The sequence below is a fragment of the Poecilia formosa genome, unplaced genomic scaffold (genome assembly GCF_000485575.1).
Source record: "Poecilia formosa unplaced genomic scaffold, Poecilia_formosa-5.1.2 Scaffold273, whole genome shotgun sequence".
Lineage (NCBI taxonomy): Eukaryota > Metazoa > Chordata > Actinopteri > Cyprinodontiformes > Poeciliidae > Poecilia > Poecilia formosa.
In genome coordinates, this window is record NW_006800212.1 from 333,196 (window position 1) to 349,506 (window position 16,311).

At 37.3% G+C, this 16,311-nt stretch overlaps 2 protein-coding genes across 8 annotated transcripts in view; both read right to left on the bottom strand.

Moving 5' to 3' along the window:
• Positions 1-6,994, bottom strand: part of zfat (zinc finger and AT hook domain containing) — an 11,046-nt gene extending 4,052 nt beyond the window's left edge. Inside the window, exons 1-15 of one of the 5 annotated variants that reach the window (XM_016681231.1) lie at positions 6,788-6,994; positions 5,606-5,764; positions 5,180-5,350; positions 4,917-5,045; positions 4,563-4,676; positions 4,364-4,480; positions 4,208-4,284; positions 3,587-3,645; positions 3,334-3,411; positions 2,937-3,085; positions 2,750-2,841; positions 2,375-2,523; positions 1,389-2,229; positions 640-745; positions 287-519 (exon numbers count right to left, since the gene is read on the bottom strand). In XM_016681231.1, the coding sequence (XP_016536717.1) occupies positions 287-519; positions 640-745; positions 1,389-2,229; positions 2,375-2,523; positions 2,750-2,841; positions 2,937-3,085; positions 3,334-3,411; positions 3,587-3,645; positions 4,208-4,284; positions 4,364-4,480; positions 4,563-4,676; positions 4,917-5,045; positions 5,180-5,350; positions 5,606-5,764; positions 6,788-6,806 (2,493 nt within the window). In that variant the 5' untranslated portion in view covers positions 6,807-6,994. Of the gene's footprint in view, positions 1-286; positions 520-639; positions 746-1,355; positions 2,230-2,374; positions 2,524-2,749; positions 2,842-2,936; positions 3,086-3,333; positions 3,412-3,586; positions 3,646-4,207; positions 4,285-4,363; positions 4,481-4,562; positions 4,677-4,916; positions 5,046-5,179; positions 5,351-5,605; positions 5,765-6,787 lie in introns of all 5 variants that reach the window. The other 4 variants (XM_016681230.1, XM_016681229.1, XM_016681228.1 and 1 more) reach the window with 4 other exon arrangements.
• A 328-nt stretch (positions 6,995-7,322) lies between these two features.
• On the bottom strand, positions 7,323-15,110 carry LOC103151176 (protein tyrosine phosphatase type IVA 3). 3 transcript variants are annotated; one of them, XM_007571075.2, is made up of 7 exons: positions 14,747-15,110; positions 12,559-13,011; positions 11,352-11,470; positions 9,704-9,796; positions 9,489-9,619; positions 9,323-9,397; positions 7,323-8,474 (listed from the first exon to the last, which is right to left on the bottom strand). In XM_007571075.2, the coding sequence occupies exons 3-7, from the start codon at positions 11,445-11,447 to the stop codon at positions 8,357-8,359; spliced, it is 513 nt and encodes a 170-aa protein (XP_007571137.1). In that variant the 5' UTR covers positions 11,448-11,470; positions 12,559-13,011; positions 14,747-15,110; the 3' UTR covers positions 7,323-8,356. The 3 variants fall into 3 exon arrangements, with proteins under 3 accessions (XP_007571137.1, XP_007571136.1, XP_007571138.1); XM_007571074.2 differs by having other exon boundaries at positions 11,352-11,489; positions 14,747-15,108; XM_007571076.2 differs by lacking the exon at positions 14,747-15,110 and adding an exon at positions 14,292-14,402 and having other exon boundaries at positions 11,352-11,489.
• Between the last annotated feature and the right edge of the window lie 1,201 nt (positions 15,111-16,311).

Genomic DNA, 16,311 nt, shown 5'->3' on the forward strand with positions numbered 1-16,311 from the left:
CTTTACCTTTAATAACATAAGGTTACCTCATTTTTAAAGTGCAATCAGTAATACTTTTATAACAAATTTATATCAGCAAAGCATATCTGTAAACATCAGCTTTAATGTCTTCCCGTAGATTCTCAATAGGATTTACATCTGAATTTTGACTTGGCCATTCAAAGAACATATTTTGGTCCTACCGTAGATACAACTAAATGAGTGATTGGGGTTATGCTAGAAGTTGAACCTCCATCAGACATTTTTTGCATAATACAACAGATCTCCTCTGACTCTGACTGGTTACCTGTTCATGTTGAGTCCTCATATGTGCTTGCAGTTTGTATTTGTCAGGTGTGGAGTATTTGCAGCCAGGACTCGAACAAGGCAGCAGCAGCCCACTGTGCTTCTGGATCTGGTGCCGCTTCAGTGAGCTCTTGGTGATGGAAGAGTAGCTGCACTTTGAGCAGTAATGCAAGTGCTCCTTGGTGTGTGTGCGGACGTGGACGTTGTAATGAACCTTGTACCAGAACAGCTTACCTATGAGGGAGAGTACATGGGATTGAAGCAGCTGGTTCCACAATACAAAATAATTAAAAAAAAAAGAAAAAAGAAATGGTGAAAAAGAAAAACAGTAAAACATAACCACTATTATCTCACCACAATATTGACATTCAAGGTCTCCGTAGATTTTCCTGAGCCTCTGATAGGTCTCCATATCGAGGCGGGTTTTCTGCAGAGACGAAAACACCTGCTCGAAGGCGCTCTGACAGAAAAACAACAGGAAGCAAAGAGAAAAACTTTAAGATCAAAACGAGCAGGACTAAATAAACTGGTGAAAGCCTAGTCGAATTTTATAGAGATTATTTGTTGATTATGATTTAGGATGATTTAGGATAAATCATTGTAAAATCTCTGTTCACTGCATGTTTCCTCAGTGGGAGGATGTTTCTGAACAGTGTTGCAGAAGATCTTATATTTGATAAACAGACATCTATTTTTATTATTTTTCTTTAGTCTCATTTTGTTCTCTTCTTCTAGGTTCAGTTCCAAGCTTTACATAACTGGTTTTGTTAAATAATACATTGCATAGTTTATTTCCCCCATTCCTCAGTACAGAAATAGTATCATATTATGTAAATCAAAATAATTAAAAGATTCCCAAAACAAACTAAGTGTCTGTACAACTGGGATTTTTTCTGGTCTTGTGTAAGAAAAAAAAAAAAAAATCAAGCTACAGAGTTGATTGAAAAAAAATATCTTTTAAATAATCTGAACAACAGTGCAGCCATTAAAACTTAAACTGTAAACCAAAGTAGTGAAACAAAGTCATGGTTCCATTATATTTCAGGATGCTACATTATCTCTAAATGTACCTTCTCTGTAGGTGAAGTTTGGCTGCTTTCTACCTGGGAAGCTGAAGATGACTGTGTTTCACCGGGTAAATCTGAAGAGTTGGAAACTCCTGATGATGAAGATGAGGCTGTGCTGCTGACTGCAGATGAGTTCACGACATCTGGTTGTGTGTTTTCTTGAGTCCTGTCTTTCAGAGATGAGCTGTGGACGCCATCGGGTGATGAAGACGAATCGTTTTTTTCTGCATGAGCGTCAGCAGCAGAAACACATGCAGATGAATTAAGTAATTTCTCCTCAACTGCTTCCTCATTGGATTTATCCTGGGAATCTTTCTGAGCTCCACCTATGCTCAGTCTGTCTTCTTTTCCTTTCTCTTCTTCCATCATCTGCACAGATTGGGTTTGTTCTTCCTCCTGCTGTTGCTTCCCATCATTTCTCAGTTCCTCTTCATCTCCACCAGGACCTTTGTTGCCTTCTACCTTCGTCCCGGCGTTCTCACCTTCCTTGAAAGTTGCTTCCCTCTCTTTTCCCCCGGCCACCTCACTTCCTCCTCCTCCTTCAGGCAGAATCAGATAGTAGCTGATGTTGATGCAGTTGATGAAGGTCTGCTCCATGTCCAGCTCAGGATGACTCTCCTCCAGGTGACCCCTCAACCTCTGCGAGCTGACCAGTTTTTTGCTGCACACACTGCACACGTACAAGAAGAGGTGCTTCCTGACATGTGCGGTGAGGGCGACCATCTTGGTTGCAGTGTGGTCACAGAGCAGACAGGCAAAGGGTGGCTGAGGCCCATGGATCAGCAGGTGGCGCTCTCGCTCCTGCTGGTTCTTAAAGCGTCGATTACAGGTGGGGCAGTGGTACAGGAGCTGCCGGAGACCCTGACGAGTCTTTAACCTGCAGAAGGTGCAGATGTGTGAGAAAGAAAATACACCTGCTATATTTTGCAAATATTTGTTAAAGCCTTACGTTATTGTGAAATTTATGCCCATGATGTTCTGTCTCAATATTACAGGTAATTAACCTCTATGAAGGATCACACCTTAGTTGCTGGTAGGTCTGGAGGACAGCAGAGTCTTTCAGGTTGTGCCGTGTCTCCATGTGTTTCAACAAGTTCTTCACGTCAGAGTACTTTTTCTCACAAAAGCTGCAGTGCTGCTTCATCTTCAGATGGACTCTCTCTATATGAACCTGCATTAGCAGAAGTGCAGAGGCCCATTTATCAACAGGAAGTTAATAACAACCGTTTCAACCTAAGAAATTAAGATAACCTTATCAAAAAAACAGACACAGATAATAAACATAAAGTTAGGAAGTGCTAAAGCATCAACAAAATGTTTTATTACAATTACATGTAACCTTAACACTGAGATGACTGAAATTGTCCTAATTTTGCAAAGCGTAACGATAGCGCCACCTTTAGGTGTCCTGGGCTGAGGCAGCTGAAGGCACAGTGATCACAGCTGAACTTCTCTCCTGTGTGCTTCCTCAGGTGAACATTCAGGTTAGCTTTAAAATACAAAATCCACACAACTTAACATTTTCTTCTTTTTTTCTTAAATACTGAACTGTTCCTACCTCCTTCCACTAACTCGGCGAGTTACCTTTGATGGCTGAGGCGTAGTCACAGTGTGGACACTGAAAAGGTTTTTCCTTGGTGTGTGTCCTGAGATGGGCGACCAATGAATGTCTGAACTTAAAGATCTTATTGCAAAACTCACAGGCAAAGATCTTCAGCTTGCTCTGGGGTAAACTAGAACAAAGAAACAGAATATATATTTTTGCACACGTCAACTCATTTCATTGTTGCTGCCTTTGGAGGAATAGTGTTGTCAGCTTTGTAACTGGTTTTATAAAGCAATGAAAATATTTTTTTTTAACATACAAATAACTTTGTTTTACAAGGCAAACTGTAATTTTGTGCAAAATTGATTGATTTAACTTTAAAAAAAAATTAATAAAATTGCTTTTGACAGATATTGACAGTATACTATATATTACTTGGCAGCATCTTGCTTGATGGAATATTCCTGGAATCCTTTGCTGGTTGAAGCAGTTGTTCCTGACTTCAGATTAGAGCTGTGAGGAGAACAAGCAACATCACATCTGCTTATGAAAACTATAATGTTTCGCATTGCTACAAATACTAATTTTTTTTCTGAATCATAAATTGCTTAAGTTTGTTTTTCTAATGTTTATAATTCCAAATCATGCTTTACATCCAAAATAAAAGAAAACAGAGATTTCTCTTCACCTTAGCTCCTCTTGTGGTGTCTGGTTATTTTCACAGGCTGTACCTCCACTTGCAAGAAGCTGATTAGACATTCAATTAAAAAAACATCAATTACTGATGAAAGTAATTTGTTTTTTAAAACTTGATAGAAAAATTTAATTTTTCATAGAAAACGGTACAACTCAGAATACACTGCAGATTTTTAATGAACACAGATATCTGGGTGCTGTCAAAAGCTTTTAACTCATCTGAACAATCGCGACAACATAAATTATTTTCTGAAAAGTAACAAAGAAAAGCTAATGTTACTTTAAAACAACAACATTAACATTAAAAAACACTACAAAGAAATGAATGACACCTTGTTGGGACCCTCTGTTTTGTATTTCTTCATTACATATTTTGACCTTTTAGCAATATATGATGAAATAAAGACCAGGTTAATTAAGGAACAACAATATATGATAATTAACTCTTTTTTTTTCTGTGCGTGTGGCGCCCCCTAGACTGTGTTACTCTGGGCAGTGAGTCTTAACCACCCATAGCACAAACTGTCACTGCGAGATAATTAACAAAACTAGTAATAATTTTATAATTTTGCGGAAATTACCCTTTAATATTGCAAACTAAAATTTTGCTTACCTGATGTTGACCTTGAGTAGCTGAAGACTCTCTTTCTGCTGAAGTATTTTCTACTGTCACCATTTTGCAGACACCTGCTGAATTCAAAGAAACATTACTTTGCTTCTAAAAATAACATTTGTAGCTAAAATATAAAACTAGTAAAACTAGCCTAACCTGGAAGTATTTTGTCTTCTGTCAGAACAACATTAATCAGAGTTTTTTTCTGTCCAGTTGTTTTTCCTCTTTCGCTGCAAACTCGGTTGACGCTTGTGAGATTAGAGCTGCTGGTATCTAAATGTAGAGAAAAATTTTTTTAGAGTTTCCTTTGGTAATAAATAACTACAAAATGCACCCCTTGAAATAATACACTCACCTTTCTGTCTTTTTAGTCCAGATCTTGTTGGTTTTTGTTTTGTTTGGTTTGAATCTGTTCCTCTGGAACCAACATCTTCTTCTGCACCTGAAGTAATTCCTAACAAGGCTTCATCTGTTAGTTGTTACAACTTAAAATCCAATTCTCATGAGGTATTATTTTTCTTCCCAACAGTTGTGGGATATTTGGACAGTAAATAATCATTCATTCAAAAATGCATCTCAACAGTTACCTCCAAATTAGTCTAGCAACAGTAAAGTTTCTACTTCTACAGAAAAGCAGTGAAAACAGTAGACTTTCACAGTAGACTGTTTATACTGCTGGGCTACTGCCATCTGTCCCCTCTATCTTTACCATGCTGTTGGACATCGTCCTCTTCATCTTCCTGTCTAAGGCAGATATGTTTGAGGATTTGTCGTTTGTTGCTGAATGTGCGATGGCAGATTCTGCATTCACGCCCTAAAGCCCCATCCTGACTTTCACCTTTATAGAAGAAAGACAACAAGAAGCATTAAGAGCACCATCTGTTGCATATTTAAATGCTATCTGGGCAAAATGTAGTTACCCTGAAGACCAAAATGACAGAATTATGGGTTATATGTAAATGGAAACATTACCATCTTTGACTAAACCACACTGTTGCTGTCCATTATTCTTATTATTCGATTCTTTTCCTTTCAGATTTTCTTCTGCACTTTGAGCAGCAACAGTGGTCTGGTCCATCAAGTCCCCCTGTAACTTCTTTGTAGAACCTTTTGGTCTTCCTCGTTTTCGCTTAATCGGATTGTCTAACGGCCAGTAAAAAGGAAAAAGAAAGAACAATGCCAATTTAGGATGTGTTTCAGGATGACAACATTTTTTCTTTGTTCTAATTTTTGTTTGTATTTCATCAAGTTCATACATGGCTTCATGCAATAAATAGAAAACAGTTTGAAAACTATATTCTATGTTAAATAATAGTACTTGATTCTTAATTGAGTGAATGGAGTAGTACTAGTTGAGATAACTTGCACGAGATTCTCGTAACACCATAGTACTTTTACCTAACAGCTTCTCCACAGGCTCAGTTATGAGCGGCTGCAGTGCAGTAATAATGCTGTCTGGGGACTCATACTGGGGGTGATTCTTGGAGCAATGTGCCAGCAGCTGGGAGTGACTGGGCGAGAACAGGTTGCACAGGCGACACATGAACACAGAGCCAGCTGGAGGGACAGAAACAGAAAAATTTCAAGATGGGGTTTACAGAGGTCAACACACAAACATCGGTCCGTACAGCATCTTCCAAAAGTATTCATATCCCTTGAACTTTTGCACATTTTGTCATGTTGCAACTACAAACTCTAATATGTTTTACTAATATTTAATGTTATAATAATATATTATACTAGTTAATGTTTTATGTTGCAAATCAATGCAAAGTAGAGTGTAATTTTTAGGTGTTGGGCTACTTCTTTTTATTTTTTTTTTTACACAGATAGACTTTTGTGTGTTTGAGTCAGTAGCCCACACTGCTCCAATGATATTTCTCTACCAGATATACACTCCGAGAGTGTATGTAGATAGATAATTTTGTTTTTATTTTCCTGATAGGCACCAGCAACCCTCCCGACCCCACTAGGGACAAGGGTGTTATAAAATGAATGGATGGATGGATGGATGGATGGATGGATGGATGGATGGATGGATGGATAGATGGATTTTCCTTTGCAAAATGGCTCATGTTCATTCCAACTGGTTGGAGAGTGTGATAGTTTACCTTTTTAAGTGTTACACTCTATTGGGTTTAGGGATATTCTTTAATCTTAAGTGCACTTCAAACCTCTTCACAACTTTGTCCCTGATCTATCTGTTGCTCTTTATGATGCTTTTTCTTCTCTAATGTTTCTATAAACCTCTGAGGTCTTCACTAAAGAGCTGTGTTTATACAAAGATCAAATTACACAATAAAAGTGGCCGATTACAAACATGTCACATTTTTGACACTTTTGTTTGCATAAATCTTTGAAAATACACATAATTTTCATTCCACTTCGCAATTTTGGCTGCCGTCTATAACAGAATAAGCACATTCAATACCGTGAAGTTTGTAGCTTGTGACAAAATGATTGTCACATAAATGTTATGAATACTTTTGCAATGCTACTTGTATGTAAATACCATAGTAACCAGAAACAAAATGAGGACACCACCAACATATTCGCGTTGAAATCAACTGAAATTCTTACCTGCTTTTTCTCCATTCATTTTCTGTCAAGCGCCGACAAAAACAAAAAGGAAACTAATTATGCATTGGCATGAGAAACGTTATGGCAGTGTATAACATCTAAATAAATATTTGAAAAGTACATATACTCCAGAAAGTCACGAATATCTGTCGAATCTGCGACACAAGGCTCTTCACTCAGCGGAAGTAAATAGCATAAGCAGCAGATTGTCTGACAGGTAACCTTACAGCGCCCCTTAGTGACGGGAAGATAATACTGCAACTGCACAATGTAAAACGCATTTAAATAGAGAAAATAAGCGTTAAAGCAAGTTTATTTGTCCAGTGAAAAACTAAGTGTTTAATTCAAGATGCAGAGCATCATGTTTGGAGTAAACCCAACATAGCATATCAGTATAGTCACTTAATACAAAAATGTAAAACAAAGAAGTGGCAGGATGATGATTTGGACTTATTACATCCTATTGTTCGGTAGAAAGCAATCGTGATGGTGCAGGAGTAGGTGTAAAGGTGACAGAGGATGAATTGGTAATAAATTAGAGTTGTTGACAGAATCTTTATTATACATTGCAAAAAATGTACATTAAAATACATACTGACATTTACAGCTTTTTGTTGTTTAATTCTTTTCTTGTTTATTTTATATTCAGTTACATCAAAATTTCACTTCAGGACAGCCCTAAAAGTCATCAACATTTTCTACAGCTTCAGGCACCAAAATCACACTGTGCACACACATCAGATAAACAATAATGACATAATCTGGTTTTATATTTTTGCTTTTCCTTCTCTTATTTGTTTCATCAAATATTATTGTTCAAGATGAGAAGAAAGTGATCTTCAGGTCAAGGACAAACTAATTACATATAAAAAGTGCATGCAGTGTGATCAACCAAAAGTGACTTTGTTAAATATAAAGTGTCTGAAAAAGTGGCGCACAAGCATAATTCAGGAAAAACACAAGTGATGTAAACACAACCAAAATATGTGTAAGGAAGTGTAAAAGATCCAGTACCAAATATCAAATATCCAAGAAGATAACGGACGTCTTTTGTTTCAACGGAGCAAAATATTTTAGGTTTGTCTCTGATTGTATTCAAATGACAAACTACTGAATGCACTCTTCACCTTGTTTGCATAGAGAAGTTTAGGTGTGAAGCAGCAACCATCAGCCATAAAGCAAAAAAAAAAAAAATACAATGAAATTTGTTCCACTCCACACAGAAAATAACTCTAAAGATGAACAATGTGCCTTAATGCCTTACCTGTCATCAGGCTCCTCCAAGTCCTTATCAGCATTGTCTACAGCTACCAAACCCTATAACATTTCATCCTGACTTATAATATATATTCTTCACCTATTTTTCCACTTTTATTCTCTGTAACCCACAAAATGGAGCAACTCATTAATAGATATGAAATCAGTAAAAAGAAAAATGAAAACTTGCAATAACAGCAACATTTGAAGGACGAGGCAGTGTAGTCACTGTAAGGCCTATACAACTGGATTCCTGAGACATTCGTGAGCGGTGCAAGTAGTCTTTCCGTGTTTGTGTGTGAACGTGCTTTTTCACATGATGCAACACTTGTTCTTGTGCGTGTGAGGATCTTTGAAACGAAGCCTCTGTTTCGATCGATATTTCTCCAAGTATGTCAGCTGTTTACTGTTGATGGCTCCTCTGCGTTTCCTGCATTGAACAAATGAGACAGTGGATCGTTTTACAATAAAGAAATACCAGAAGATATTAAATAATTGTCTGCTAAATTTTACCAGTACATTTTAAAAACTTAGATCAAATAATTTTTTCTGTATCAAATGTGTGTGTGTGCGTGCGTGTGTGTTTTAACACCGATCATTATGAAACCCGGAATTGTGTGCTGGTCCTCTCTTCTGGGGAAATATCTTTTAAAAACCACTGAATGCACTCTTCATCTCATGTCTATCTTAATGATAGATACTCTACAAAATAACATCTTTTAAATTCAGTTTTGGTCTGTGCACTCAAACAGCCAGCACTCCTTGAATCCAACTGTCAGAATGTGGGATATCCAACAGTTTCTCTCTGAGTCGGTTTCAGAAGTTGCACCTTTGCTACCGATGTCAGCAGCGTTCATTTGGTCAGCAATGCTGGTATGAAAACACACTGAAAATCTTTTGCTTATTAGTCTCTTCAAAAAGCACAAACCTGTTTCCCCCCCACCATTTTTGAAAAAAAAATAAATAAATACATAAAGCTGGATTAATATCAGAACAAATATTATTCCTCCGGCTGAGTAAATAGGGCTGTTTCTTTATGATGAAGGTTATATTAAAACAATAATATTGCTGGAGTAATCATTTGATTACGCTAAAAATGCATTTTGGTCTGAAGAAGAATATTCTGTATAATTTTAACCTATATAGAGTGTGGTGGTGGTGTTTAATAGATAATAGTTCATATAAAGCGTAGCAATAATAATTTGTTCAAATTCAAGCTTAAATAGATTGTGAGAACTATTTCTGATTTTTAAATACTATAGATAATCTAACACTTACTGCCTGATGAGCTGAATGGCATCCTCATACTTCATCCCGCTTTCTATCAGCGCTAAAGCCACCAGCACAGGAGCCCTGCATGCATGTATATACAGACAATCACTGCTGCAACCGTGTCAATTCATGTTGATTTTTCGTCGAGCTACTTTCATCCTTGATCTTGTACCTTCCCAATCCAGCTACACAGTGAACAGCCACACAACACCCAGGATCCTCCTGAAACTTCTTCTTCAACAAAGTCAGCCAATCATCAACCAGCTTGTTAGGGGGCGGGGCTCCGTCATCAAAGGGCCAATCCTGAAAGGGAGTACAATCTCAGGATCTTTGTGTTTAGGTGCGTAAATGAAGAGTGTGTCAAATGAAAAAAAGATGAGTCCGTACCACTACAGTGATCCCATCTTTCTCAAGAGGAGCTTTGTCGTAAGTGCTGTCGCAAACACGCACCACAGTTGTGACTCCGTACCTTTTTAAGACCTGTGCGAAGGAAAAGCATGGAAAGAGCAGTGGTGAAGCAACTAAAGACGTAGCTGTAAAACAAGTTTTTGATCTTAGACAAATATTAATATGAGACGTTAAATATAAAAAAAACAGAGAAGTGCCAAGACATCCAAACCAACCTGGTCCAGTGTGAAAAAGTTATTGCCTCCCAAACTTGATAATTAGTGTTATCAAGTTTTTACAATAACTGTGAAGAGTAATTTAAATTGCTGTGGGAGGATTTTGGCAGACTGTTCTCTGCAGAATGATATTAATTATGTCCCATGATAGGGCTTTGGGGCATTTCAATGATTTGGTTTTAACAAGTGCAGACTTTGGCTACTTTACTGCAAAACAGTTTTTTCCTTGTCATTTAAGGGTTGACTTGCAAGTGTGCTTCACATCGTTTTCAGATATAAACCAGTGTTTATGGTTCCATCAGTTATGTTAATTTGTCCAGCTTTTGCAACAGTAAGAAAAGCCTGCTTATTTAATTGTACCGTTATTATGTTTGGCTCTTTGTATGATCTTTTTTTTTCCCCCCGGAATGCTGTGTTAGTTTCATGGCAGATGTAAAGACACACAATTTCCCTAGTGAATATTTTTTTAATATTTTCCCAAACGTATTGAGAATTTTTGTAATCACCAGGTGTTTTTTGTCAGTCTCTTTCTCATCATTGACCATGAATTTTACTTAAATGAGGCAACTAAGGTCTGCAGAGTTGTAGATGTTGTACTTGTTCAAGATGCTGTGAATTGTCATTTCACACGATCCCAGCTCTCTACTGGCAAACACATGTAAACATGTAAACACTAGGGTATGCTGGCGCTCCAAAGAGTAAGCGATGGCTTTATACCCATTTCCAAACTGTGTGATGATAACTTCATCATGCACATCATTATGCTGAAAGTTTTCTTGAGCATAATATTATTATGTATAATAATATTTGGAAGATGAACATGAGAATGATATGGTACTGTTAGATGTCTTTTATGAAATTACTTATATAGCATTTTTCTGGAGGGTTATGACATTGATCATTCCCATTCATGCATACATTTACACAAGTTAATGGTGGCACGTTTTTGGCCATTGGCCTTTCTGACCACCACCAGCAGGCAGAGTGGATTAACATTGTCTGACAGGTACTAATTAAGTTTGTTTTTTTCCCTTAAAAAGCATAGCTGGTGAACTTTTCTAAATATGTGGTTAATTACAGGCAGTCACTTTTGTACAGAGGGCCAGGTTAGCTTGTGCAGCTTTTCTTTAAGCAAATAAATCACTATTTGAAAGAGGGCAGCATATATACATTTACCCTGTTTATCACTTCTGGATATAAAAATTGTCAAATGAGCATTTAAATGTGGATAAAAGCAACAATAGAAAAAAATTGCTAGAAATTTCTTAGGGCTCAAATACTTTAAAACTGGGATTTACTAATAGTTTGTGAGCAGGACAAACTGACTTCAGTATCATTTGTGTGCATACACTGACGTAGGTTTGAACAATAACAAGATTATTTTCCGTATGGCACTCTGAGTTCACACCCACCTCTATGAAGGAGTTGAGTGTGCTGTCTGTGGGGTTGTGTGTGATGAGGAATCTCATGTTCTTGTGGCACAGTTCCACAGGAGCAGGACGGTTCATGGTGGCTTGTTTAACCTTTGGCTCTGCAAGGAGACCTCTGACCTTCATAATGTGGCAGGAATGTGTTAGTAGAAGGCTCAAAGTAAACGTTTCCTTCAGCATAGTGTCTGTGTACAGGATATCTGAGCCACTACAAATATGAAGAGGCTTTTTTCCTGTACAAAGGATTTAAAATATATTGTTTTAAATCCTTTGTATCATAAAGTCATACTTTTAATCAGTCTTTCAAAATTTCAAACAACTCTTTAGTGAATATTTTTCTTCTTGTATGTCTGTATGTCAGCTGTAAATATGAAATATTGCAATATTTCTAATAGACAGTTAGTCATTGCTATTATGTCAAATATGATGTTCCTAAAACAAATATTGACAGTGGCACTGATTAAAATAGAGTAGAAAATAAAATTAATCAAGATGAATCTGATTCTTTCATGCTTTATTAATAAAACAAAAGTTTAGCATAATAGACTTACAAGAACTGCATTGTGTGTAAGTGAATTAATTTTTTTTTTGTATTAAAACAAAGAATCTCATCGTCCTTTGGTCAAGATTTAAAATATCATCGTTGATGCAATTTATTGGACCTATAGTTTCTGCTTAGTTATGTCAGATAGTTCAAGTCAAAAACAATACAATGCATGAATTTACATTTGAATTTAAGATTTTGACCTAACTTGTGTAAAGTTGCAACTTTGCCCGGCTTCATCTAGCATGAGCTTCCCCATAGCATTCCAAAAAATACAAATTATTGCTTGTAATTTGTATTTGTAAACAGGATCTGTGATAGTATAATTAATCTGTAAATAAGAGATGATATAATACATTCACAGAAAACACACATTTACTGACAATGGACTGCTGTCAGATATCTTGAGTCCAGTAGTTAAGTTGTGTACATATATCAGATGTATTCGAACATAAAATTATAGTAATTTAAAATGTCTTTCAAAATAGTCTTACCTGTTCCATTAAAATGTCTCGCATTATCATGAACTACAGAGCAGCTACTGCAGAACCACCTTCACAGTATCTTGTAGATGTTGTAATAAAGAGCTCAAGCAATGGTGCATCACAACATTTTATCCAGATCATGTGACCAAATATGACTCACCTTTAGCTTCAACTGTAGTAGTGTGTAGCTGTGTCTTTAACTTAAATCTCCAGATGACTATGGACCTCCTTCCTGTTTTTTTTAACCGATGTATATTCACCAGTCCTCAGGATGTGTTTTCCAGATTGTTATGCCATCTGATGCCTGTGTCCTATAGTCCAGTAGTCTGCACTGTGTCACTCTTACTTTTTATGCTTGTGATTGTCTCTGATGCTTGCTTTCTTTTGTTTCTCTCAGTCACTCTTTCTGTCCTTTTCTCTCGGTTCAGCTTTCAGTGCTGAATCTCCACTTGCTACCCCATTAGCTGGTGAGTTCATAAGGCAAATGATAGCGCTCTTTCAGTGTTCATGGCCCCAAGACTGCATGTCGCAGCATCGTCCCAGGCACCGTCTAAATGTGTTGAGCGTGGCAGTAGTCCCCACTCTGCCGCACAAACGCCATCAACCGACGGTTCTGAAACAGAAAATACAAAAATACAAATATTTGAGGTTTAAAAAAAAAAAAAAAAAAAAAAGCTTTGTAGATGGACAATTTAGAGCTATGGAGATTACTAATTAGTTACAAATGGGAAAATAGCCCTCTAAGCTCCTTACAGCACCCTCCACAAAAATAGGAATTAATGAGATAAATTTGTACAAAGCTGACAAACAAATTTATCTCTTATTACCATGTAATATTTTCACCCAAACAGTTTACTCTTTAAAGTTGATGAGTTTTTCTGGAAACTGGATTTTTAAGAATATTGCTATGAAACATTTCAATATGTCCTGTGTTACCACACAAGGACTTTGCATTCTGTAGTTTCAGTGTTCATGTTCTGATCCTGTTTTTTGCATGTTCAGATGTCATTTGGTTCCTGTATTTTTCTGATTATGCATGTGTTGGTGCATGTTCTGCTATAATTGTTTTTAAATTTTTTGATTAATAATATGTTGATGATGATTTGGAAGCATTTGACACAGCAGATTATGACACATTTCGCTGAAAACGTATGACTGACGCCATTCTGACGAAGCAACTGGCTCTTTTTATTATTACCATCTTTCTGGTCATGAACAGTTTGTTCGACACAGTTGTGTTTGTTTCTGTTATTGTTATCAAACAACAAGAAAATTTACATTTTCCCTGCTGCTATGTCCAAGCAGGATTTGTGTCTGTTGTAAATGTCTTAGTATTTTTATATATATATAAATAATTCTTTAAAATTAAAATAAAAAACTTAACTCAAAACCATCCATTTCATTTTCATTCCAGTCAACAAGTGACCTTCTGTTCTCTTCGGAAAATCCTTAGAAAAACAATCGGCGAAAGCCCAGAGGTAAGGTGCGGTCATCTCTAACACCCAACACACAGACTCACTCTACCAGGAGCCTGTTGACAGTCTATAATTAGTCATTTATCCGGCGTTGTTTATAATCAGGATAGAGATTCCCTTTTTACTTTCACTCAGGTTCATTTAAAGCAGCAAAGCCAATTTGCAGTTATGCTGTTGTGCCATTTGTGTAGAAGAAAAACAAAGGAACCCCATCAGGAATATTTGTTATGAACATTATGAATCCATGATGTTGCTCTGATTTAAAGCTAAATGAAAATGGTAATCTGAACAGGCCTGCTGTGATGGCAGCACACCGCACACATGAGATAAATTCTAACAACTCATTTACCTTTGCTCATTTTCAGTTTAACGCCTGCAGAAGTGCTCTGGTAGAGTAAGTCGAGAGCTTCTGTCTTACCTTATCTGACTGCTAAACAGCAAAATCCAAAACGGAGGCAAAAAGTCAAATAAAACAAAGTCCTGAAGCAACAGCAGCCGCAAAAAGGTTAGTGTGCTGACATTACAATCAGCTGACTCCCCGTTATAGTAAACCTGCACTAAATACCTACAGCTGTATTTATAGCTCAATCTATACCGGTGACTGATTATGTGACGCATCAAATTTTTGGTGCCAACAACTGGCACTGAGCTGTGCACTCTGGTGTTCCTCCTCCGTGCTGCTTCTGGAGAATTTGTCAAACTTCTTTGATTGCAATCACTGCAAGCACCAACATATTCAATTAATTTCATTTGAGACCTCCACAGCAAACTTTTAGAGTGTTTTTTTATTATTATTTTTTTACTTCTGGTTATTTGACCACATCAGGCAACATGTAAACAGCAGCAACAACATTTGTAGGAGTTTACTCTTACCACTTAGGTCCTCAGTGTCCCCTCCAAACACAGATTTTGTTCAGTTCTTCTGGCTTTCAGTCACCTCGTTTTTAGTAGTTTTCCACAACGAACAAGAGAGACATCCAGAAGCAAGGGGGGTGAAGTAATTCTACAACCACCTGTAGCTAACTGTGACCCACTAGAAAATTAACCTCCTCCCTTTCTTGCTGCCCTTTCTGGCCAGCTCTGTAGTCACTGCATCGTGCTGTGTGTGCCCGTTTGTGGCTCTCTTCTCCTGCAGGAGTACAGCGTGTATGCTGGGCTGAGAATCTGCTGTGAGCTGGTCTAATCAGGCTGAGCAGCCATCTGACCCTGACACTCCTGTCACCACCAGAATACTCCAGAGTTAATGCTCTTAGAAAGAGAGACGAGGAGTGTGGTTCCCGCTGTTATTCTTCCCCTTCATCTCTTTCCTTTTTAAAAGCAACTGGTCTTTCTCACTGCTTCCTATCTCTTCTGTTCACTCCCTGCTATTCAGTTTGCGATGCATCCGTTATAACATGACGTTTTTTTTGTTTTTTCTTTGAAAAGTAGAGCTCTCTTTTCAGTTTATGTTTTGCACATTGACTTGTTTCCCCTCTCCCTTAGAGATCTAAAATTAGATAGTCGTTTGAGCTTCCAGACAGACTGGACAAGTAAACTCACTGATCCTCCGTTAATGGAATAACACTCCTCTATAAGACAGTGACAATTTGAACTTTGTTTCATTTTAGAGAATCAACAGTGAGAGCATTACTTTGACTGAAGAATTTTAGCTCATTGCAAAGTTATCACAGTAAATCAGAAGACGGATTTGCTCTCTCCCAAAAGGTTTTATGAATGATGACTTGCAATGCTCTACGCACCCTTAGAAGTTGTTGTTGTTGTTTTGTTTTTTTTTACATTTTGTCACACTACAAATACAAACATAAGTGTTTTTTTTTTTTTAGATTTACTGTGACCAGCACAAAGGAAACTATTAGTACCCACTAATAGTGGGTCAACTTTGTATTAGTCAAGATTAGTTGCATGTTTTTTAGGGTGGGTCTGTGTTGGATTTTCAGGTCCAAAATCTCTAGTCTTTGTCCATTCTTCTGAAGAGCATCTCATCCTTGGTAGCTGAAGAGTGACAGTGAACAAGGTTTTACTACCTATTCTCAGTTGGGTTTAGGTCTGTACTTTAACTGGGCCATTCTATCACATAACTTTGCTTTGATCTAGACCATACCACTGTAACTCTAGCTAACAGAGGCCATCCTGTGGAAAGTCATACCTCTGCAACAGTTATTAGTCTCTTGCAGCCTTAAACAGGTTATTCTCTGGGATTGCCCTGTATTTAGCTCTATTCATCTTCTCATCAAAGCTAACCAGCTTTCCTGACCCTCCGTATTTCTGTTCTCCTTGCCCAGCCTGACAGCTTAGGTTTATAGCAAAGACTTGGAAGAGTTGGACTCTTCTGGAGACTATTGGTTTGACTGGTTTTAATTTAACAAAACAAATACACTCCACAGTTCTCAGCATTTTCTTTTCAGAAAATACTGAAAAAGCATGCATGTTGTTCTTTT